The sequence below is a fragment of the Nuphar pumila genome, chromosome 15, assembly GCF_984573655.1.
Source record: "Nuphar pumila chromosome 15, dmNupPumi1.hap1.1, whole genome shotgun sequence".
Lineage (NCBI taxonomy): Eukaryota > Viridiplantae > Streptophyta > Magnoliopsida > Nymphaeales > Nymphaeaceae > Nuphar > Nuphar pumila.
The window spans coordinates 89,995,864-90,018,754 of NC_143263.1; the positions used below are offsets into that span (position 1 = coordinate 89,995,864).

General features: G+C 42.2%; 1 protein-coding gene, 1 non-coding gene and 2 pseudogenes across 5 annotated transcripts in view; all 4 read left to right on the forward strand.

Annotated features, from left to right (window-relative positions):
• Positions 1–2,952: 2,952 nt before the first annotated feature.
• LOC149815957 (18S ribosomal RNA) lies at positions 2,953–4,663 on the forward strand (annotated as a pseudogene).
• A 269-nt stretch (positions 4,664–4,932) lies between these two features.
• On the forward strand, positions 4,933–5,088 carry LOC149815958 (5.8S ribosomal RNA). The gene has a single exon (XR_016428190.1). It is a non-coding gene; the product is annotated as a 5.8S ribosomal RNA (ribosomal RNA).
• Positions 5,089–5,349: 261 nt separating this feature from the next.
• On the forward strand, positions 5,350–7,210 carry LOC149815959 (25S ribosomal RNA; annotated as a pseudogene).
• A 9,034-nt stretch (positions 7,211–16,244) lies between these two features.
• Positions 16,245–22,891, forward strand: part of LOC149815960 (chloride channel protein CLC-d-like) — an 80,682-nt gene continuing 74,035 nt past the window's right edge. For 3 of the 4 annotated variants that reach the window (XM_089988879.1, XM_089988880.1, XM_089988881.1), the window contains exons 1-2: positions 16,266–16,593; positions 16,737–16,809. In XM_089988879.1, the coding sequence (XP_089845005.1) occupies positions 16,411–16,593; positions 16,737–16,809 (256 nt within the window). In that variant the 5' untranslated portion in view covers positions 16,266–16,410. Of the gene's footprint in view, positions 16,594–16,736; positions 16,810–22,891 lie in introns of all 4 variants that reach the window. The other variant, XM_089988882.1, reaches the window with a different exon arrangement.

The window sequence follows — 22,891 nt, forward strand, 5'->3', positions numbered from 1 at the left end:
TATCTAGTTTGGTAAAGTAGGTGGTATTGTGCAACCCATCACATAGTTCTTCGATGATTGGGATCGAGAACTTGTCCTTCATGGTGGTGGTGTTTAAGGTATTGTAGTCAACACCAAACATTCGTGTGCCATCTTCTTCACAAGAGCACCAGTGATGAGAAATGACTCACATTAGGGCAGCTAATTCCTTTGCCCAATATCTCTTCTACGAGTTTTTCAATTTTGTCTTTTGGAGAGTGGGCATACTAATAGGGTCGCACGTTCAAGAGTCTCATATCATCCTTTAAGAGTATATGATGGTATTGAGATCGTCTAGGAGCCCATGTGGCTCAACAAACACATTAAAATATTTTGCCATCAAATCCGCCATATTGGGAAAAACATTCAAGGGGATTGGAGCATTTTTTCGCTACACCGCTTAAGCGAGGAGCAAATAGGCACTTTACGTGCCTCGTAGCAGATTCAATGCCCCCTTATGTTGCACTTTCTCTCTTGTAGGAGGTCTGATATCAATAAACTTAATGTCCCCTCCGTCCTTCCAGAAAGACATCTTTATATTGAAGAAGTCTGATGTTACTTTTCTCAAAGTTCATAGCCAATGTATGCATAAGAGTATGTCAACACATGAATAAGTAGGATGTATATGTCTACAACAAATTTAGCTCCTTGGAGCTACAAACACACATCGAGATAGACCTCTAAACACTTGACGTTAGTTCAGTTGACAACCATAACATTGAAGAAAGGGTGTTGAATTTTTACCCGATTTCTTGAAATATGCTCTCATGGATGAAATTGTGAGTACTACTGGTATCGATAGAAACATTTATCTCTCATGTGCTTAGGCGACCATGGATCCTCATAGAGTTGGGCATAGAGATGCTCAAGAGTGCGTGGTAGGAGATGTGATGACAAGGTTCCTCCTTGCTATCTACCTTATCTCGCAATTGTCGTTCGACGACTCTTCTTCTTCAAAGTCTACTTCTACCACTTGAAAGATGTGGTAGCGCTTGCACGTGTAATCCTTAAACCGCTTCTCATTGTGACTGAAGTAGAAGCCCTTCTAGATACGCTTCCCACGCTGTGCACATGAGATGGGTTCTACCATAGGGGCTAGCATTTGCCCCTTAGGCAAATTGGTCTTGGTTTGGCCACACGAAAAAGCAACCACGAGCATTCTAGGCCAATTCAGTCTTTGCATAACTTGGAGTCGCTTTTGCTTCTCGTCATGAAGATTGGCCTCCACTGGACTCTTTGTGGTTGCAGCTAGAAACCTTGATGTGAAGGTCCTCATGCAAATTGCCGACGTATGACCTAAGTAATGTCTCTTCATTGACTTAGAGAAAAAGCATGCACACATTCTCAATTTTTGCTTGGTACTCGTCTAAGCTACCACATTGTTTGAGTTTTTTAAGCTCCATACAGTGATTGACTAGCACTGTGGGCCCAAATCTCTTCATTAGTCGATCAACAAAATCAACTCAAGAGGGTTTCACATGTATGATGTCTACCCACTTATACCATTAAAGGGCACCACCCTCAAGGCGTGCGAATACTTTAACAACATGTGCTTTAGAGGGCATGTTGTGACATATGAAAAAAATGCTTGAATTCAAACATCTACTCACGCATGTTCTCACCAGCAAGAAAAGAGACTTCAAACCAAGCTTTCTTACCCATGCCCTATGTGAAGTCATGTGATGGTTCTTTAAAAATATCTTTATTCGGGTCCACCATTTGTCCATCGACAAAAGTGAATCCTCAGTTTTCTGGCTACCTCGATGTGTTGAGCGGGAGGGCGTTAATGTGATTCATGAGGACTGCAATCGATTGCTCTATTTGCACAAGTTTTCATTTATACCAATCTGTTAGAACCTCTTGTAATTTTGACATAGAATGTTCAGAATAGGGACCAGGAAGTAGGATTGGGTTCACAACGGATGAATAATGCAATTTGAGTCCAACAAATTCAAGAGGACCGAACATGCGATTTTTTGAACGTAGGACATGTGGTACATGTGTTGGGGTGTTAAACCCGGCTAGACATGGCATAAAAGATGTTAGAGCTTTTTCGTGGTTGCGGCTAGGGAAGAACAATGAAAAATAGGGTCAAACGGCTAATCAGGTAGATGTGGTTTCGACTCGGTAAGCGTTCAGGTAAGGGTTTCAATCCAGAAATGAAAGGACCTGGTCCAAGGGTTATAGGATTTGCTAGAAATGTTTAAAAGGTTTGGTATAAGGTCTAAATAGAGAAAAGGGTGATGATGGTCAGGGGTTACTGATTTAGGAAAATTAGGTATTTAATATACTCAATAGGATGCAATTTTGGATTTTGGGTTATAAAAAAACAGTGAAAGTTGTTCTAAGGCTATAAAGAGGATATAGGTGTACCTTGGAGGTTTGTAGCAGGTCGACAAGAAGTTTCTCACATTCTAAAACTTGAACACACGATCCAGAATGCAAAGATACCGCTCGGTTAGTTGAAAAAGCAAAAACCCACGGTGTAGGGTAATGTGGGAGCTGAGACATCTGAGGGTTGAACAACAACTCTTGGGGGTTTGGACCTCAAGTAAACCAGAGAGGTTCAAAGAATGAAAGAGAGAGAAACAGTCATGAGCGAAGAGATCTCAGAAAACCTTAATAATATCCAATGCTTAAAGGAGGATCCCCAAATCTCTATTTATATATGGGAGGCATGCGATAAAGTATATAATAATTAAATAAAAATCAAACTATCTCATAAATCCAAAACATCCTTTTGTTGCCAAAAAAGACATCATACTAGACAACTAGAACTAAACTACATTAGGAGACTAGAGTCTCATCCTGAATTGGACTCTTCGTAAGCATACATCCTGAAAAAGTAAAAACCAAATAGGAGGACTCCATATAGCTTCTCCTTCCTAGAAATAGGGAGAGGGATCTAGAGAGGTGGATACGTCTCACCCTTTTCCTTTGAGTTATCACTATAATATTTAAGATTTTTTAATGATAAATTCAAGATTTTTACGTAAGTTTATGTAAGTTCGAATCTGGGAGTGACCTAAACCTGTCAAGTTCAGATTCAAGGTGGGTTGGAATGATCTAGACCTGATATATGGTCTGAACCAAAGATTGAGTTATCAGGCTCCCTCTCTGGAATCAAACCCTAATTCTCCGTCACCTGTCACTACCATGATAGGCCCTATCAACTTTCGATGGTAGGATAGTGGCCTACCATGGTAGTGATGGGTGATGAAGAATTAGGGTTCGATTTCGGAGAGGGAGCCTGAGAAATGGCTACCACATTCAAGGAAGGCAACACACATGCAAATTACCCAATCCTGCCACAGAGAGGTAGTGACAACACATAACAATATCAGGCTCTTCGAGACTGGTAATTAAAATGAATACAATCTAAACCCCTTAACGAATATCCATTAGAGGGCAAGTCTGGTGTCAGCAACCACGGTAATTCCAGCTCTAATAGCGTATATTTAAGTTGTTGCAGTTAAAAAGCTCGTAGTTAGAATTTGGGTTGGGCCGACCGGTCCGCCTCTGGGTGTGCACCGGTTGTCTCGTCACTTCTACCGATGAAGCGTTTCTGGCCTTAATTGGTTGGGTCATGCCTCTGGTGCTGTCTCTTTGAAGAAACTAGAGTGCTCAAAGCAAGTCTACGCTCTCCATACATTAGCATGGGAGAACATCACAGGATTTCGGTCCTATTGTGTTGGCCTTCGGGATTAGAGTAATGATTAAGAGGGACAGTTGGAGGCATTCGTATTTCATAGTCAGAGGTGAAATTCTTGGATTTATGAAAGACGAACAACTACAAAAGCATTTCCCAAGGATGTTTTCATTGATCAAGTTTGAAAGTTGGGGGCTCGAAGATGATCAGATATCATCCTAGTCTCAACCATAAACGATGTTGGAGAATGTTGCTTTTAGGACTCCACGGACACCTTATGAGAAATCAAAGTTTTTGGGTTTCGGGGGGAGTATGGTCACAAGGTTGAAACTTAAAGGAATTGACGGAAGGGCACCATCAGAAGTGGAGCGTGCAACTTAACTTGACTCAGCACGGGGAAACTTACTAGGTCCAGACATAGTAAGGATTGACAAACTGAGAGCTCTTTCTTGATTCTATGGGTGGTGGTGCATGGTTGTTCTTAGTTGGTGGAGCGATTTGTCTGGTTAATTCCATTAACGAACGAGACCTCAGTATGCTAACTAGCTACGTGGAGGTACCCCTCCACGGCCAGCTTCTTAGAGGGACTATGGCTATTTAGGCCACAAAAGTTTAAGCCAATAATAGGTTTGTGATGCCTTTAGATGTTTTGGGCCGCACGCATGGTACACTAATGTATTCAACAAGTCTAGAGCCTTGGCCGACAGGCCCGGGTAATCTTTGAAAACTATATTGTGATGGGGATAGATCATGGCAATTGTTTGTCTTTAACAAAGAATTTCTAGTAAGCATGACTTATCAGCTCGCGTTGACTACATTGTTGCCCTTTGTACACACCGACTGTCGCTCTTACCAATTGAATGGTCCGGTGAAGTGTTAGAATTGCGGCGACAGAGGCAGTTCGCCACCTACGACATCCTGAAAAGTTCATTGAACATTATCATTTAGAGGAAGGATAAGTTGTAACAAGGTTTTCGTAAGTGAACCTGCGAAAGGATCATTGTCATTTCCTTATAGACAGACCCGTGAATACGTGACCTTCACTTGTGTTGGAGAATGTCTGGTCTGCGCATTGACATCTCTCTATAAGTTGTCACTTTTTGCATTGCCTTGTTGTGGGTTCTTTCCATCTACATCGGGTGAAGCGGAAGGCACACAACCAAAACAAACACAAAATGATGTTGCATGCATCAAGAAACTTAACTAGAGGAATGAGCGCTCTGACGTGATGAGCTGTGGGGATGACCTTTTGCCTTCAACAAAATGACTCTCAACAACATATATCTTGGCACCCACCATGATGAAGAACATAGCAAAATGCGATACCTGATATGAATTGCAGAATCCTATGAATCATCGAGTCTTTGAACGCAAGTTGCATCTGAGGCCATTTCGCTGATGTCACATCTGTCTGGGCATCACACTATATGTTGCTCCTCCTCCCTCCACTCTCAGTTTGGTATGAATGGAAGGAGGAGCGGAGAATTGGCCTTCGGTGCCTTTTTTATGTGGGTGTTGTCGTCTGAAATATTGGCTCACGACACGATGCAGTGAGGCAAGCAGTGAATTACCATAGATGTGCACGATGGATTGCCGTAACTCGCATGAAGTGTCGAAAGTTTGTTGGAACTCTAAAGGCAATTTCTCATCTTAGCTTAGCAACCCCAGGTCAGGTGAAGCCACCCGCTAAGTTTAAGCTTATCAATAAGCGGAGGAAAAGAAATTTACAAGGATTCCCCTAGTAACGGCGAGCGAATTGGGAATAGCCCAACTTGAGAATTGGTAGGCCTCACTTTCCGAATTATAGTTTGTAGAAGCATATTTAAAGACAGGCTGTACCCAAGTCCCCTGGAAGGGGGCACCAAAGAGGGTGAGAGCCTCATCGTGTTTGGACCCTATCGCACCATGAGGCACTGTCAACAAGTCGGGTTGTTTGGAAATGCAACCCTAATCGGACGGTAAATTCCGTTCAAGGCTAAATACAGGTGAGAGACCGATAGAGAACAAGTACCGCGAGGGAAAGATGAAAAGGACTTTGAAAAAAGAGTCAAAGAGTGCGTGAAATTGTCAGGAGGGAAGCGAATGGAGGCCGATGATGCGCCTCGATCATTTGTAGAATGACTCTCAGCTGGTCTGCCGATTGGCTTGAGGTGTGGATCGACGCGGGTTGCGGCAGTGGATGAAGCCCGGACGGTTGTTACGCTCATGGACCGTCATTGTCGTGACTAAGGATGCACAACACACACCCTTGTGGTGGGTTGTTCGCAACACCACGTGCTATGGCACCGGCCCGCGGACTCCTCATCCTGCCTGTCTTGAAACACAGACCAAGAAGTCTGACATGTGTGCTAGTCAACGGTTGTGGAAACCCGGAAAGCGAAAGGAAGCTGAATGGCAAGATCCCCTTTGGGGGTGCACTGTCGACCGACCTTGATTTTCTGAGAAGGGTTCGAGTGGGAGCATGCTTGTCGGGACCCGAAAGATGGTGAACTATGCCTGAGCGAGGTGAAGCCAGAGGAAACTCTAGTGGAGGCCCGCAACGATACTGACGTTCAAATCGTTTGACTGACTTGGGTGTAGGGATGAAAGACTAATCAAACTGTTTAGTAGCTGGTTCCCTTCGAAGTTTCTCTCAGGATAGCTGGTGCTCGCAAGAGTTCTATTAGGTAAAGCCAATGATTAGATGCATCGGAGGCACCTTGTCCTCTACCTATTCTCAAACTTTAAATAGGTAGGACAACACGACTGCTTTGTTGAGCCGCATCCCATAATCAAGAGCTCTAAGTGGGCCATTTTTGGTAAGCAGATCTGGCAATGCGGGATGAATCGGAAACTGGGTTACAGTGCCTAACAATGCATTAACCTAAATCCCACAAAGGGTGTTGGTCGATTAAGACAGTAGGATGATGGTCATGGAAGTCAAAATCCGCTAAGGAATGTGTAACAACTCACCTGTCGAATCAACTAGCCCCAAAAATGGATGGCACTTAAGTGTGTGACACACACCCAGCCGTCGAGGCGATTGCCAGGCCTCGATGAATAGGTGGGCACAACTGTCATTGCAAAACCTGGCCATGAGACTGGGCGGAACGACCGTCAATGCAGATCTTGGTGGTAGTAGCAAATATTCAAATGAGAACCTTGAGGGCCGAAGAGGGGAAAGGTTCCATGTGAACGACACTTGCACATGGGTCAGTCGATCCTAAGAGGCAGCGGAAGCCCCTTGGATAGTGTGGATCACACGAACCTTGAAAGGGAATCAAGTTAAAATTCCTGAATTGGGAGGTGGTTGTTGACAATAACATTTGGTAGTCCAGTCACATTGTCTGGGGCCTCAGGAAGAGTTATCTTTTATGTTTAACAACCTACCCACCCTGAAAATGGCTCAGCCAGAGGTAGGGTCCAGCGACTGGAAGAGCATTGCACCTCGCGTGGTGTCCGATGTGCCCCTAGCGACCCTTGAAAATCTGGAGGACCGAGTGCCGCCCATGCCTGGTCGTACTCATAACCCTATCAGGTCTCCAAGGCGAACAACGTCAAGCCAATGGAACAATGTAGGCAAGGGAAGTCGGCAAAACAGATCCGTAACTTCGGGAAAAGGATTGACTCTGAGGGTTGGGCACTGGGGTCCCTATCCCAAACTCGTCGGTTGTCGGTGGACTGCTCAAGCTGCTCTTGCGGCGAGAGCAGGCCGCCACATGCCAGTCAGAGGACAGATAGGGAACGACTTCTCACCGGGCCTTCCTCGGGCATCAAACAACTAACTCAGAACTGGTACGAACAAGGGGAATCTGACTGTTTAATTAAAACAAAGCATTGCGATTGTTCCCTTGTGACTTACATTGTACAGTTGCGCTTAGATTGTGTTTTGTTTTTGTTGAGTCTGATGTAAGTTGTCCGGTTCAAGTGAATCAATACCCCGTAGAGGCGGCCCGTATACTTGAACTGTAATAGCCTACAGGCAAAGTTGTGAATGAAGTAAATGCGTTGAGCTTTCTTTTGTTCACCCTCGTTGTGATTGCAAGTTCTCTCCCTCTATTCTCTCTTGCTCTCTGATTACAAGCTTCCGCGATCGGCAAGCGAGCTGACAAGTAGGCTTGCGGCGATGAAGAAGGACCGTCATGCCATGCTGGCCCATTAAAAAAAATAGGCCTGTGACAAGTGGTACCAGAGCCCGTTCTCGTGCTGGGGAAGGGACTCCAGAGTCGGTGTCGACAGACACGCCGACATGCTGCGATTTGTGAGCAAGACATCGTGGCGCCTTATCAAAACTTGCGCAATACCAAAGGCAAGGCAATTGTCGAAGCTGAGGAGATGAGTTCACCTCGAGGCCAAGAAGAGTTGGTTGTAATTGTTAACAAGCTGGTGAAAGATGTGACTTCACATGAGAAAGTGATTTCACGCGCATGTGAATCATTCAGTGGACTGAATGATGTGGTGGCAAGCCTGCAAGAGCAGGTAAACTTACTAATGGGGAAGGTCACTTCGTTGACGACTATAGTGACCGACTTGCAGACTGAAGTAGGGGAGCTTCAGTTGAAGAACCCTACGTTGCAGCGGACAATGAGCCTAAATGGCAAAAATGGTGAGAGGCCATCAGGAATTGATGTGCCAAGACCCACAAAATTTAATGGTTCTTGTGACAGCAAGGCCATTGAGAACTTCTTGTTCCAAGTAGAAGACTACTTGGATATTCAGAATGTGACCCTTGAAGATCTAAGGATTAAGGCTGCAACAACCTTACTTGATGGAGATGTTATTGCTTGGCGGAGGCGAAAGTGCAGCGACATGAAGATGGGTCAATGTGTGATAGACACCTTTGACGACTTCAAAATAGAGTTGCGCAACTATTTCATGATAAGAAATGTGCAGAGGTAGGAGTATTGAATGGTTCATGAGCTCAAACACTCTGGTTTGTTGCAAGACTATGTTAGAACGTTCCAGAAGCTTGTTCTGGAGATACCTAACATGCCAGAAGACGATATGCTCAACTGGTTCATTGTGGGACTTCAACCATGGGTACAGTCTGAAGTGAAAATGAGTAACCCCCGTATTTTGGAAGATGCATATGTGGCGGTCGAGCGCTTAGTTGACACTCAGCGCAAGCCTTTCACAATATCAACCAAAGTTGAGAATAAGCTTGACCATGGAGGCAAAAAGGATGAACAACGCAATGATAAAGGTGAGACGTCGACACACCATCAATCCGAAAAGAAACAGAACTTCACAAAGCATAACAACAGTAACAAGGGTGTGGTTGTGACATGTTGGTTCTGTGGTGATAGACATATCGTCAGGCAGTGCCCAAAGCGCCTCGTAAATGATGATGGGCAAGCCAATGCTGCACATGAAGAATGTAGCAATATTGAGTGTAGTGACACTAAAACGATGCAACCAATGATGGGGGCCATGCGATCGATTAACGCAACTAGAAGTTGCGCGGCTAAGAACATGCAGGTCAGTAAGGAACTTATGTACTTGAAAGTCATTATGAATGAAAAGTCAACTTCAGCAACGATAGACTCTAAGGCCACACATAACTCTGTCTCGCGGAAAGAGGCAGAACGATTGAGTTTGAAGCCTAGGCCAAAGTAAAGGACCATCAAGACGGTAAACTTTGAGGCCAAGCCCATCGTTGGCGAAGCAAGAGATGTGGCTACTCAAGTGGAGAGTTGGGTCGGCAAAGCCAACTTCTCTGTGGTGCCCCTGAACGATTTCAAGGTGATTTTGGGTATGGAGTTTCTGCGAAGCCAGAATGTTATGATGCTGCCAAAGTTTAATACGTTGACGATCATGGGGTCAGACCTGTCCTACATAGTCTAATGCCTTACACAGAAAGGCAAGTCTTCAGTGTTATCAGCAATGCATCTGAAGAAGGGTGTCAAGCATGGGGAACAAACATTCTTAGTGGCAGCGCGCGCAGAAGAAGGTAAGGTAGAAGCAGCAGTGTCGCCAACCCTAGCCTCACTATTGAAGAAGTTTCGGGGGGTGATGCCTCCGGAATTGCCGAAGTGTCTCCCACCAAGACGTGAGGTTGACCAAAAAATTGAGTTGACCTCGGGAGCGAAGCCTCCCGCAATGGTTCCATACCGTATGGGGCCAGTTGAGCTGAATGAGTTGCGCAGGCAGCTATACAAGATGTTAGACATAGGCATTGTCCGTCCATCAAAAAGCTCATTTGGTGCCCCAGGCTTTTTTCAAATGGAAAATATTGGCTCCAAGCGGTTATGTGTGGATTGTCGTGCTTTAAACAAGATCACGATGAAGAACAAATACCCATTGCCACTGATAGCGGACTTGTTTGATCAGCTAGGCAGTGCCCATATCTTTTCCAAGCTAGATTTGCGATCTGATTACTGACAGGTGAGCATTGCTGAAGGTGATGAGCCGACGACAACTTGTGTCACCCGCTATGGTGCTTACGAATTTCTAGTAATGCCATTTGGGTTGACAAATACTTCAGTCACGTTCACGACTTTAATGAACCAGATCTTCTACCCTTACTTAGACAAGTTCGTGGTAGTCTATCTGGATGATATCGTGATCTACAACAACAACATGGAGGAACATGTCGGGCACTTGCAAATAGTGTTTCAGGTGCTGAAGGAGAATGACCTTTGTGTCAAACGAGAGAAATGTCTCTTTGGGCAGGAGGATATCAGCTTCCTTAGCCACGTTGTGGTGCGTGGTGTGCTGCGTATGGATGTACAGAAGATAAGGGCCATCCAGAAATGGGTTTCGCCAAGCAAAGTGCCAGAATTGCGGTCATTCCTCGATTTGGAAAACTATTATCGACGTTTTATCGAAGGCTATTCTCTCATTGTTGCGCCCCTCACAGGTTTGTTAAAGAGGAATCGGGTGTGGCTCTTGACAGAAGCGTGCCAGGATGTCTTCGATGGCTTGAAGAAAGTCTTAGTGAGGGAGCTAGTGCTGTGACTGCCTGATCATTCGAGACTTTTTGAAGTCCACACGGATGCCTCAGACTTTGTCATTGAGGGAGTTATTATGCAAGATGTCCATCCGATCACATATGAGAGTCGTAAGCTGAAAGATGTAGAGAGGCGTTACACAGTGCATGAACGTGAGATGACCGCCATTGTGTATTGCCTTAGAACCTGACGGTACTACCTTTTGGGTGTTGAGTTTGTCATCAAGATGGACAATGTGACTACGAGCTATTTTCATACGTAGAAAAAGTTAACGCCTAAATAAGCTCGATGACAGATGTTTTTGGATGAGTTCGACTTTGCCTTGAAGTACAAGGTTGAAAAGACCAATGTTATGGCGGATGCCTTGAGTCGTAGGGCTGAACTGACAGTTGTGTGTGCGGAGCCTTCTGAAGTGCACTTAGAGGGCGCATTGCTGAGCCACATCTGTGAAGGTACGCAGCAAGATTCGACCGTACAACACCTTGTTTCTCTGGCGCAGGCAGGGAATACTCGACGATTATGGCTACAGGATGCCGTCCTCATAACAAAAGGAGAACATATCTTCATGCCGCGGTGGGGAAGCCTTCGCCGAGAACTACTTAAGGAGTGCCATGATACACTCTGGGTCGGTCATCCTGGTCAGAAGCGGACCTTAGCACTCCTTGAGCGCGGCTACTATTGGCCGCAGATGAGAGACGACGTTGAGGGGTATGTGCGGACATGCCTCATTTGCCAGCAAGATAAGAAGACAAACTAGATGGCTGTCGGTCTTCTTGAGCTTCTACCAATTCCAGAACGTCCTTGGGATAACATCTCCATGAACTTTATTGGTAGTCTGCCAAAGGTAGAGGGCCTCAATTCTATTTTGGTTGTGGTGGATCGTTTCTCAAAGTATGTCACCTTCATCCCAACTTCCAATGAGTGCCCTGCAGAGAAGACTGCAAAGTTGTTCGTAAAGCATGTGGTGAAGCACTGAGGCATACTAAAGAGCATTGTGAGTGATCGTGATGCTCGCTTCACGGGCAAGTTCTGGTGTGGGGTATTTCAGCTACTTGGCTCTGATTTGTTGTTTTCAACAAGCTTCCATCTGTAGACAGAGCGCATCAACGGGATACATGAGCAGTACCTTAAGCACTTTGTTAGTGCCAATCAGAAAAACCGGGTGAAGCTCCTTGATGTGACACAGTTTTGTTACAATATGCAGAAAAGCGAGTCTTTAGGCCACAACCCGTTTGAGATAGCCACGGGGCAGCATCCACTGACCCCGCACACTCTTGCAGCACAAGAAAAGAGAATGCCATATTTTTCCTACCAATTTGTTCGCGACTGGCACGAGCAGAATGAGTTAGCGAAGGCATTCAACGGACAAGCATCATTGGCCCACGGGGTTCCAAGTTGGGGACCAAGTGTTGGTGAAGCTATATCCTCGTCATACAGGCATCTTTCGCGGGCGACACCGCAGACTGCTCAGAAAGTATGAAGAACCCTTCACCATCACAAAGAAGGTGAGCAAGCTGGCATACAAGCTGAAGTTGCCCCCAGACTTCAAGGTGCACCCGGTGTTTCACGTGTGCAACCTCAAGCAGTTCCATCCAGATGATGAAGACTCAGAACACAGTGTGCCACAACGCGCTTCCATCATGTAGAGGGCTTCGACAGCACAACGGGCCGAAAAGCACCTTAGCCAGATCCTTCGCCACAAGGTCAACTACTTGGGGGAGGCGAAGAAATACTTGGTGCAGTAGGAGGAAACAACAGAACCAACATGAGAGCCTGCATTCCAAATGAACAGCCGCTACCCAGCTGAAGTCAGAGCTTACCATGAAACATATGGCGCCAAGGACGATGCATGATTTGAAGGGAGAAGCATGTTCCCTTGCGACTTACATTATACAGTTGTGCTTAGAGTCTGTTTTGCTTTTGTTGAGTCTGATGTAAGCTGCCCGGTTCTGGTGAATCAATACCCCAAAGGGGAAGCCCGTATACTTGAACTGTAATCGCCTATGAGCAAAATTATAAATGAAGTAAATGCGTTGAGCTTTCTTTTGTTCACCCTCGCTGCGATTGCTTCTTGTGATTGCAATTTCTCTCCCTCTATTCTCCTTTTCTCTCTTGCACTCTGATTACAAGCTTCCGCGATCGGCAAGCGAGCTGACAAATAGGCTTGCGGCGGTGGGGAAGGACCGGCGCGCCGCGCTGGCCCATTGAAGGAAATATGCCCGTGCAGCGATGGTCCGTGCAAATGTTGATGCAATGTGATTTCTGCCTAGTGCTCTGAATGTCAAGGTGAAGAAATTCAACCAAGTGCGTGTAAATGACAGGAATAACTATGACTCTCTTAAGGTAGTCAAAAGCCTCGTCATCTAATTAGTGACGCGCATGAATGGATTAACGAGATTCCCACTTTCCCTGTCTACTATCCAACAAAACCACAACCAAGGGAACGAGCTTGGCAGAATCAGCGGGGAAAGAAGACCCTGTTGAGCTTGACTCTAGTTCGTCTTTATGAAATGACTTGAGAGGTGTAGGATAAGTGGGAGTTGTTTCGGTGGCACAAGTGAAATACCACTACTTTTAACGTTATTTTACTTATTCCGTGAGTCAGAGGTGGGCCATCGATCAATGTAAGATTCTAAACGATAAAAAATCTAGAAACCCCGTCTGATCAAAACAGGTCAGGTACACATGCAGAATTTGGATCGAGATCCAAATAACCCGAGCCCAAAGGAGCAAGTACAAAAAGAATTCAAATAGGAGGGGCAAAACAAGAAGAAAAGAAGAAACTTTACGAGGTTATAGAGGAGCATGGGGATAATTTTCCATGGAGGGGACCCCCATCCAACAGGGAGCCACCACGTGACTAGGGGTGGCAATCGGGTCGGGTTGGCCTGTCAGCATACCTCAACCCGAACCCGACCCGTTTAATAAACGGGTAACCCGACATGACCTGCCAACCCATTTAATAAATGGGTTGGGTCGGGTAAACGGGTTTTCAGGTTCGCTGGTCAGGTTGGCGGGTCGGGTTGGCGGGTTGACGGATCAGGTTGGCAGGTAGGCGGGTCGGGTTGGCGGGTCGGGCAGCCGGGTTGGCGGGTTGACCCACCCGCCTAACCTGTTTATTAAACGGGTCAGCCAGGTTGGCGGGTTGGCATACCCCCAACTGGAACCCAACCTGTTTAATAAACGGGTTGCGCGGGTCGACCCGTTTATTAAACGGGTTGGCTTAAGCCCAACCCGAACCCGCCTAAGAGGCGGGTTGGCGGGTCGTGTCAGAAATTGCCACCCCTACACGTGACAACCCCCTCTCTCTCTCCTTATCCCCTTTTCATGGAACCTTTCCCTCTCTTCTTACCATTTCTCTCTCCTCTACCTTTTATGAAACCCTCTCCCTCTTTCTCGATCCTTCTCTCTCTCTCTGACTTACCTCATATGTGAAGAGGACACATAAGTTGTCACATCACTTTCTTGGGCCCAAGCTTGACTTGGAAAGTCTTCTTTCACTATGGAGGTGATGTATGGATCCTGGAGCTTGGATCCTACCATGTTCGCTGAATCTAGGATTGTAACAGTCACTCACGTTTGGAAGTGAAAACAATCTTGCAAAAAGAGGAAATTTTATATATGAGAAGTTTTGATATTAAAACTTGCTCTTTATAAAAAAAATCAATTGTTTGTGTGAGATTGTTTTGGAAAGAACAAATTGGTTTAAGAGAGAGATAGAAAAGAAAGCATTCCCCACAGCCTCCAAAGTGGAGAAATGTGCCATTGTTTTGTATAAAAAACTTAAAGACTTTCAACAAATTTTCACATGATTTTTTTTTCTATCATTTGGAACACTCCCCTAAAATTAAATTTTTTCTTTCTCACCAATGTTTTTCTACTTTTTTCTCACTTGCAAATAGGGATGTCAATGAGTCAGATGTAAGCCAACATCCAACCTGGATTTGAATATGATTAGTCAGTTTCAATATCCAAATTCAGATATGATTAATAATTGGATTCAAGTTCGGTATCGAGTGTTGTATTCAAACCCGAATCTGATTCTGACTATAACCCTGTTCTGACTAAAACCCAATTCCGATTAAGTGTAAACATTGGGTTTTAAGCTCGTTGGATCTGGTTTTAGTTTTTTCTAATTCTATCTCACTCTGAACCTGATCATGTAATACTTAGTTTTTTTATAAAATTAAAAAAATTATTTAATTCAATTTAATGATATTTTTTAATATGAATTTATTAATACTTAATTAATTAATAATATTTAATCAATAATATATGTTAGTATTACACGTTGGATTATGAGAGTGGATCCTATGTTGAATCATGGACCCTTTAATTAGAATTCATAGTTCATATAAGAGAAGAGTCCAACTAAGAAACCCTTTATAAAGAGATTGTCTTCCAAGAAGAAACCCAACCTTCCCTATATATAAAGAGGGTTGAACCCCCTTATTAGAAAACACTATTCACGTTTTTGAGAAGGGGAGAGAGAAGAACATGTTTAAAAGAGGAGAATCAAGAGAGAAGAAGACCAGTCAACCCTGAGTAATGATTTTTATCCCGTGATTTTTTTCTGTGATCAGTCGTAGGATCCCACCATACTTGTATTTTTATTCATTTTTGCATATTTTATCTGATACAAGGTTTGCACCTTGGGTTTGGACAACAACCACTTGTGTTAGGGAAAAGATTTATGATCTCTTCTGCATTCCGACAATGTTCCCGGAGGGCTTTGTCGTATTTTGATTTTCATTCGCGTGTGTGATATTTTATTTATTTGTATTTGCATCAAGGTATGAAGTTTCTCATTAATCAACATTTTTAGTGTTTAGTATAGGTTGATGAAGTATGAGATCTTATTCCTAAAGTTTGAATTAGTTGCTTTGGATGTAATCGTTTTTAATTGTAGGATTGATTTAACCTGTTTACCAGAGAAAAACAATGTAGATTCATCATGGGTTAGTGTTTCACAAGATGCACACAGCAGAACTTGAATCTTGGCATGTACAAGCTCGGCTAGACAAAAAAAAAGATGTACAGGTTCATCCCAAGCCTGAACTGAGCCGAGCTGAGCTTGTATATACCGAGCTCGGGTCAATGTTTTACACTGAGTACAACAAACTAAGTTGACTCGAGCTCGGTCTGGGCTCATCAGCCACAAAGAGAAAGAGAGAGAGCATATCCTGCTTCTTCTCCCCAAGCGAGAAAGGAAAAAGAGAGAGAGGAAGAGCAAGAAAGGGGCGGGGCAAAGGTTTGGCTCGAGGAGGAGCGAGTGAGGGTGAGGGCTAAATGGGGCGGGTCGTGATAGGGGTGGGGCTCAAGAAAGGGGCGGGTCGGAGTGAGGCTCGAGATGGGCTCGGTAGGACAATCACGTTCGACTTGTTTGCTCGATCCGAACCTCAAAGCCAGTACAAGATCGGCTTATTTAAGGCAAGAGCCGAGCTTGGTTCGTTATGCATTCCTAAGCGTACCAAAAAGTCATTAGCATCACAAGTGGGACCACAAGTTGCACGCAATGTAACATCGTGTAAATTTCAGTACAAAATTTCAATAAAAAAAGCCGTTCATTTACAAAGGCCACAAGTGTGAGACAAGAAAAGCGCACGTTAGAAAGACCTCAAAGAGAAGAGAAGAGAACGGAAGAGCAGCGAAGTCACCGTTCTCTTTATAGATCTGTACGGCGCCCGACTCTTTAAACAAAGAAGAGTCCACTCTCTCTCTCTCTCTCTGATCGGGGGAGAAGAAACCCTCCTCGAGAATCGGATTCATCCTTCCGAGTCGCGACTCGCCTCCGTTCGCTCGGCAGCAGGGGAGATGCTGTCGAGCTACATCCAGGACGGTCTCGAATCGGCGAGGCACGCCTGGTCTCGGTTGCCCGACTCGGAGAGGTCGTCCGAGGAGCTCGACGGGATCGAGTTCGCGAGGCTCAGCAGCGACGGCGGCGTCGAGAGCCTCGACTACGAGATCGTCGAGAACCATGCGTACAGGGAAGAACAGGTCTGTGTGCTCTCTCTCGCAATTCATTACCTTCGTCTGGTTTTGTTTTCCTGAAGCTTCGTTGAGGGTTTAGATCTCGTTGATCTTGAGTTTTTACTGTCGAATTTAAAGATTTTTGTGCGTTTTTTCTTGGTTTTCGGTAGGCGCAGCGGGGAACGTTGTATCGGTGGTACTACGTGATGGTGAAATGGTTTTTTTCGCTACTTATCGGAATCGGTAACACAAGATTTCCCTTCAGTTTGAAGATCTGGTCTGAATTATATGTTTTTGTTCTTTTCTTTTTTCTCTTGTATCTTTTATTTTTCTTTTTGCTTTTTTATGGAACAAGCTTTTCAGGTGCGAGAAATGGTTATGGGTAGGCGGCTACTCGTCGAATTGTTGTTTGTTTTGGAAGACAATGAAGAGAGGCATATCAAAGATGGAAGTTTGAGCGAGTTCATGTAAAAAGATGAAATTGTTGCTCATTTGTGGGTGGGTTTGCGCTTAATTGAGTAGGTTTTAGTTAATGCTCTTTGAAACAACTGCGAGCAGTAGAAATTTGAAGCAGAAATGCGAGAATTCGTGTCAGGCATGCGTTGATAAACGTGGCGGAGCCGGATGGTGTTAATGTTTTATAGCTCCTTGCAGTTTAGGTGTTTTTTGGTTACGTTGATGATGATAATTCTTTGATTGAGTGGCTGGATGGCTGGCATATAACCGGAGGGTGTATAAAGGACCTGACAAAATATGCTGTCTCTCATTTGGTGATTGTGTTTTGAACTATAAACAATATAGAGGATGGGTGCCGAACCGACACTGTTGTTTCCATTTGGAGCCGTATGGTTTTAATTTAAAAGATTTTGGGAAGAGAATGGTGGACAACAAATTTGGATTTTTGGCTTCTTTCTAGGTCCATGCAGCTTGTCAGGTTTTTATCAAAACCATTGAACAAAGAAAGAATAGTATTAAAATTTTGAGCAAATAAAGGAACTTATATACCAATTGTGAATTTATGCATGCGTATGCAGACACATATATGACATGCCTTGCCTTAGTCTCATGAATGCTCAATTTAGCATTTTAAACCTGCATGAAGGACGACAAAGCTTTTATGGTGTAGGTGCATGCAGGTTTTCTGTCTTTAACTCAAAACCAGTGAACAAAAAAAGAACAAGAGCAAATAAACAGATGAACTAACTGCGAATTTATGCATGCATATGCAAACACATATATAACATGCATTATCTCAATCATGGATGTTCATTTTAGCATTGTAAACCTGATGGTCCATGAGACAAGGGATATCATTCTAAGTTGCTGGCACTCTCAAGTTTTTATTGGTTAAAACTTAGGAGCCTGTCACAGGACATGCTATTTTATCTGCAATTCTTCATCAGTGAGCTCCAATTTAAGTTTATATGTGTCACTGATTATTGTGGAAGCTTATTCCGATCCATTTGCTTGCATCATCCTTAGCAGCAAAACTGTTACCTATCTAGGATATCTCATAAGGATATACTGTATGTAACACCTTCAAGCAACAATCCTATAGCTTTCAATCCATAGGGGAAGCTAAGCTTCTTTTCCTACCTCCAGTTCTTTTCACTTGCTGATTTTTTTGATTTTCTTTTGCTTATCTTGAATCGTGCAGTGTCTAAGAAGCGCTTCAATCTGCACATGATCTGTACCATCAGAGTCTCAAAGAATGAATGGAAAATGGTTGCTTCCAAGGCTTTAGGACTCCTTATGTTTCGTTAACCTCATTATGAACTTTAGTGACTCTACATTAAAGCAACTTTCACTCATTCCATCTCTAGTTTCTTATCATGGCAATACCACCAAAATTATGCCACCACAATGGTGGCAAAAGGAATTTGAATCATGTGGTCTGCCTATCTATTGATAGACTTCATATTGCTACAGAGTGGAACTAACTGATTCTCACAATCAGTACCAATTTGTCCTTCACCTTATTTTCTTGATTTAACAAATAAACTTTGTTTTTGTATTCTTTTGAGAGGAAAGCAAGATTTATTAGAGTATACTAAAATGCATTTTTCTAGAACTTTCACTGTTTTAGAAGGCTACCTGAATTTATGGTTCCTCAGTCCATGGATTCAAATGCCATTAGAAACCATTTATTTGAAATGCATTATATATAATACTTGTTTCAGAAATCCACATATATGTTCATATACATTTTTTAGAAGCTTCCTTGTTATATCCAGTGCCATGGGTGTTGCCTTCTGCCTACAGTTGTGATAATTATCTTTACTTTTTGTGTTCTTTTTCTTTTTTCCACATCCATTAACCCATTTCGGTCTATATTTTAGCCTGAACAATACAAAAGCAAAGGATAAAAACAGGGCTAGAAACAATAAAATAAGAAGTGGGAGAGAGAGTATTATGAGGAAGTGTGAGGTAGAGAAAGATGTTATGGCAAGTGAAAAGAAAAAACTCATTTTATTCAATCAGGTCTTCTTTTACATAAGCAAGTAACAATATTTTAACGACAGAAAAGCTTTTATGAGGAACAAATAACACCATGGATTTACATAAAAAGTCTAACATGCCAAACAGGGGTGGAGCCAAGAATCTAAGTTAGGGTGGGCACAAATAGGGATGTCAATAGGTTGGGTTTGACACGAACCTGACCCAAACCAAACATTACAGAGTCAAGGTTGGTGACAAAGAAGGTTCGTTTAGAATCGAGATTGGATCTTAAGGATCCAATTATTATATGGGGGTAGGTATTGTTTATGAAATTTCATACCAGACCTAGATCTGACATAAGTTCCAATTAAGATCCATGGGTTTTCAATGTAAAAAAGACAAATGTATTATTTTACCGGTTCCTATAATCTTTATGGGACCTGGGTGTGGTTTTTCTTGTTGTGGATCCAAAGGACTCAAGTCCAAACCCAATACCAATAGCTGAAAGTCAAATCCTAATTCAGAGCCATCTGGGTCCAAACTGTTAAATAATGTGTTGTTGTACACACACATATGTATTCTATGTAAACTGAAATACTCATCAGGGATTTTTCAGTCATTTCACTCATGTAATAGGTGTCAGCCTAGTAGAGGCTGTTTTTCCTTTTATTTTATTTTCTTTCTTTTTTGTTTTTTATATTTAATATGTAATATGGCTGTTGGGGCAACCCAACTAGTTGTTGGGCTGCTCCCAACGGTCATAAATATGACCGTTGGGGGCTAGCCCGATGACTAGTTGGGCTGCCCCCACTCTCTCTTCTTTGTATTATAAATAGGGGTTTTCCCCTTTGTATCCTTCAATGCTTTCTAAGCATTTTTTTAAGAGAACTTATATTTTGTATGCTTTGTGTTGTCCCTTAGTGGCCCTTGTGCTTTTGAGTTTGTTCTCTTTTCGTAATTGTATTTGGTGGATTAGTGTTTGTGTACTTCTTTTGTATTCTTGTTAATCCTTATTGGGTTCTCTATTGTATTTCCGCTTGTTTTATTACATGGTATTAGAGCTAATGACTTTTGGGATTGTGTAAAGCTTCTCCAAAGTTCGTGATTGCAAAGAAAGGATCTTGCACAAGCCATGTTTCTCTCTATCAAGATGGTGAAAAAAAGAATCCATGACGGTGATTGCATTCAAGCTAAACGATTCACTATTTGATGTGGGCCGCCACTATGAAACACCATATTAAGGGCAAGAAGCTATGGGGACATGTGAGTCGTACCATATGTGAACCATAATTCATTCTCACCAAAATAAATAGTGATGAAGAAAGAGAGAAAACACTCAAAGATCACCTCATCAAGGTGGAAGATTGAAAAGCTGAAAATGCCCAAATTCTCTCTTGGTTCCTTAATAGCCTGAAACTCAAGTTTGAGGCAAGTATAGTTAAATTAAAAAAACATGCGAGTCTTGAATCTTTCTCAGAAATATGTTTGTGCAAAACGATTTCGCACAAAAATATTTTCTTCAAAAGAAAATTCCTATTATTAAACAAGGAGATAAGAGTGTGCACGATTATTATGGTACCCTCTCACCTCTTTGGGATAAATTAGCATTGCTTGCGCTCAAATGAGATGGTCTCACTATTAAAATGAGGCAAAAGCAACTTGAGGAGAAACACTTGTATTATTTCCTTTTTCGGGTTGAGATTCGAGTTTGAGCAAGTTAGGTCTACTATCTTTCATAGAACTCTCACCACCCCTCTTGATTCTCCTGGAGAGGTATACTAAGCCGAGACCCGACTTGACATGACTAAAGAAAGTGGAGAGGTTCTCGCCGTGTCAAGACCCGACAATAATGTTGAAGCGTATAAACCTTTTCATTTTTGAAAAAATAACAATTGAGGAGAAACTTATAACAATAAAGAAGAGGAGAATTATTTGTCACTTTTGCCAAGAATTGGGATACATCAAACTGGAGTGTCCCAAGCTCAAAAGGAATGTAACAACCGTTGAAGAAACACCACTCAAAAAGGGTAATAAAGCCATCACGAAAGGAGGAGACTTTAAAAATTCTATTCAACATCTAATGGAAGCATTGCAACTATTCCTTAAGACTTTCTCTACATCTACTTTCTCTCGTTCAGGTACGCTTTCTTGGATTCTCAACTCCCGTGCCTCCTTTAGAATCACTCTTATTTGAATGCACAAAATCTCTTTATAATTCTTGTGTTTCTACGACCGATTGAACTAATTTAGAAATTAAAAGTATTGAAACATTTTCAAACATTTCAAAGAATTTTCAAGTACCTAAAGTTAGAGTTGTTCCAAAACTCAATTTAAATTTATTATCTGTTTCTCAATTTTTGAGTGATGGGTATGAGGTTTCTTTCTCATCAAAAAAATATTGGGTGTAGGATCGCCAGTCTGGGAAGTTGATTGGGGAAGGCAATGGTAGGAAAAATCTCTACTACATGGATTTTTTTTCTTCATCTTCCTAAAAAATTATTTTGTAATTTTGTCAAGGAAAAATATATTTTTGTGTGACATCAAAGATTAGGACAACCTAATGTATCTAAGTTAACCATTTTTCTATTTTTGAAAGACTCTTGTATTAAAGAGTTCATATTAATGAATGTGTTATTGGAAAAATGAAGAAAATTCCTTTTGGCTCTAGAACTTTTATATCTACCAAACCTTTTGAACTTGTGCATTTGGATGTATGGGGATCTGTTCCGGTCATGTCAAAAGGAGGACTCTTTTATTATGTTATATTCATTGATGATTATACTAGGTATACTTGGATCTATTTCTTTAGGTAAAAATACGATGTATTCTTATGTTTTAAAGAATTTCACAAAATTGTGCAAAACCAATTTTAAACCAATATTGTCATTTTTCGACCGAACTCAGGGGGAGAATACTTGTATAATGATTTCAAAAATTATTTGAAAGAAGGTGGGATTTTACATCAAAGATCATCCAAATACCCCTCAACAAAATGACTTAGCTGAGTGAAAGCATTGTTATATCATTGAAACTATGAGAACTTTGCTGATCTCAAAAAATATTTCAAAAAAGATTTTGGGCTGAAGGTGTCTTAACTGCGGTATATCTAATCAACCGAATGCCTTCGTCCTCTTTACAAAACATATCTTCAATTGAAAATTTTTATCAAACTTCTTCGGACTTAAGAATTTTAAGAATCTTTGGATGTAAATGTTTTGTACGTATTGAAAAAGGAGAAATTATCCCGTAAAGCCATTGAATGTGTGTTTCTTGGTTATGCTAATAACCAAAAAGGGTATAAATGCTATGATAAGAAAAATGACAAATTATATGTTTCAAGAAATGTTAACTTTTTCGAAAATGAAAATGGTTTTGACTTTGATAAGCTAAAGATGATCTCTAGTATTCATTTTTATTTGAGTTACCGACAAAAGAAGGCTTCTGATGAAATTATGCATGTTGATATGCATATTGATGATGTTGGTATTCCCATGGAGGATACCTAGAATCATGATATTCAAATTTATTTTGTAAGAACTCTTGAACATCTTTCATGTGCACTTGATAGATATTCACAAAACCAAAATGTAGAAGAAACTAGTGTTAGAAAATCTAGTAAAACCTCTAGACTTCCTGAAAAGTTTGTCATGAGATTTTTTCACCTAGATATAAAGTCTGTCTTATGACTATTCACTCCTTTTATGAACCCTCAACCTACAATGAGGCTATTTTTTTTTGAATGGATTGATGTTATGAATTTAGAGCTAGGAACACTCGAGAAGGCCAAGACCTAAGAAATTCGACCATTGCCTATAGGGGAAAAGGCCATAGGATGTAGATGAGTCTATAAAGTCAAAACAAAAGGGGATGAATGTTTAGCAAAATA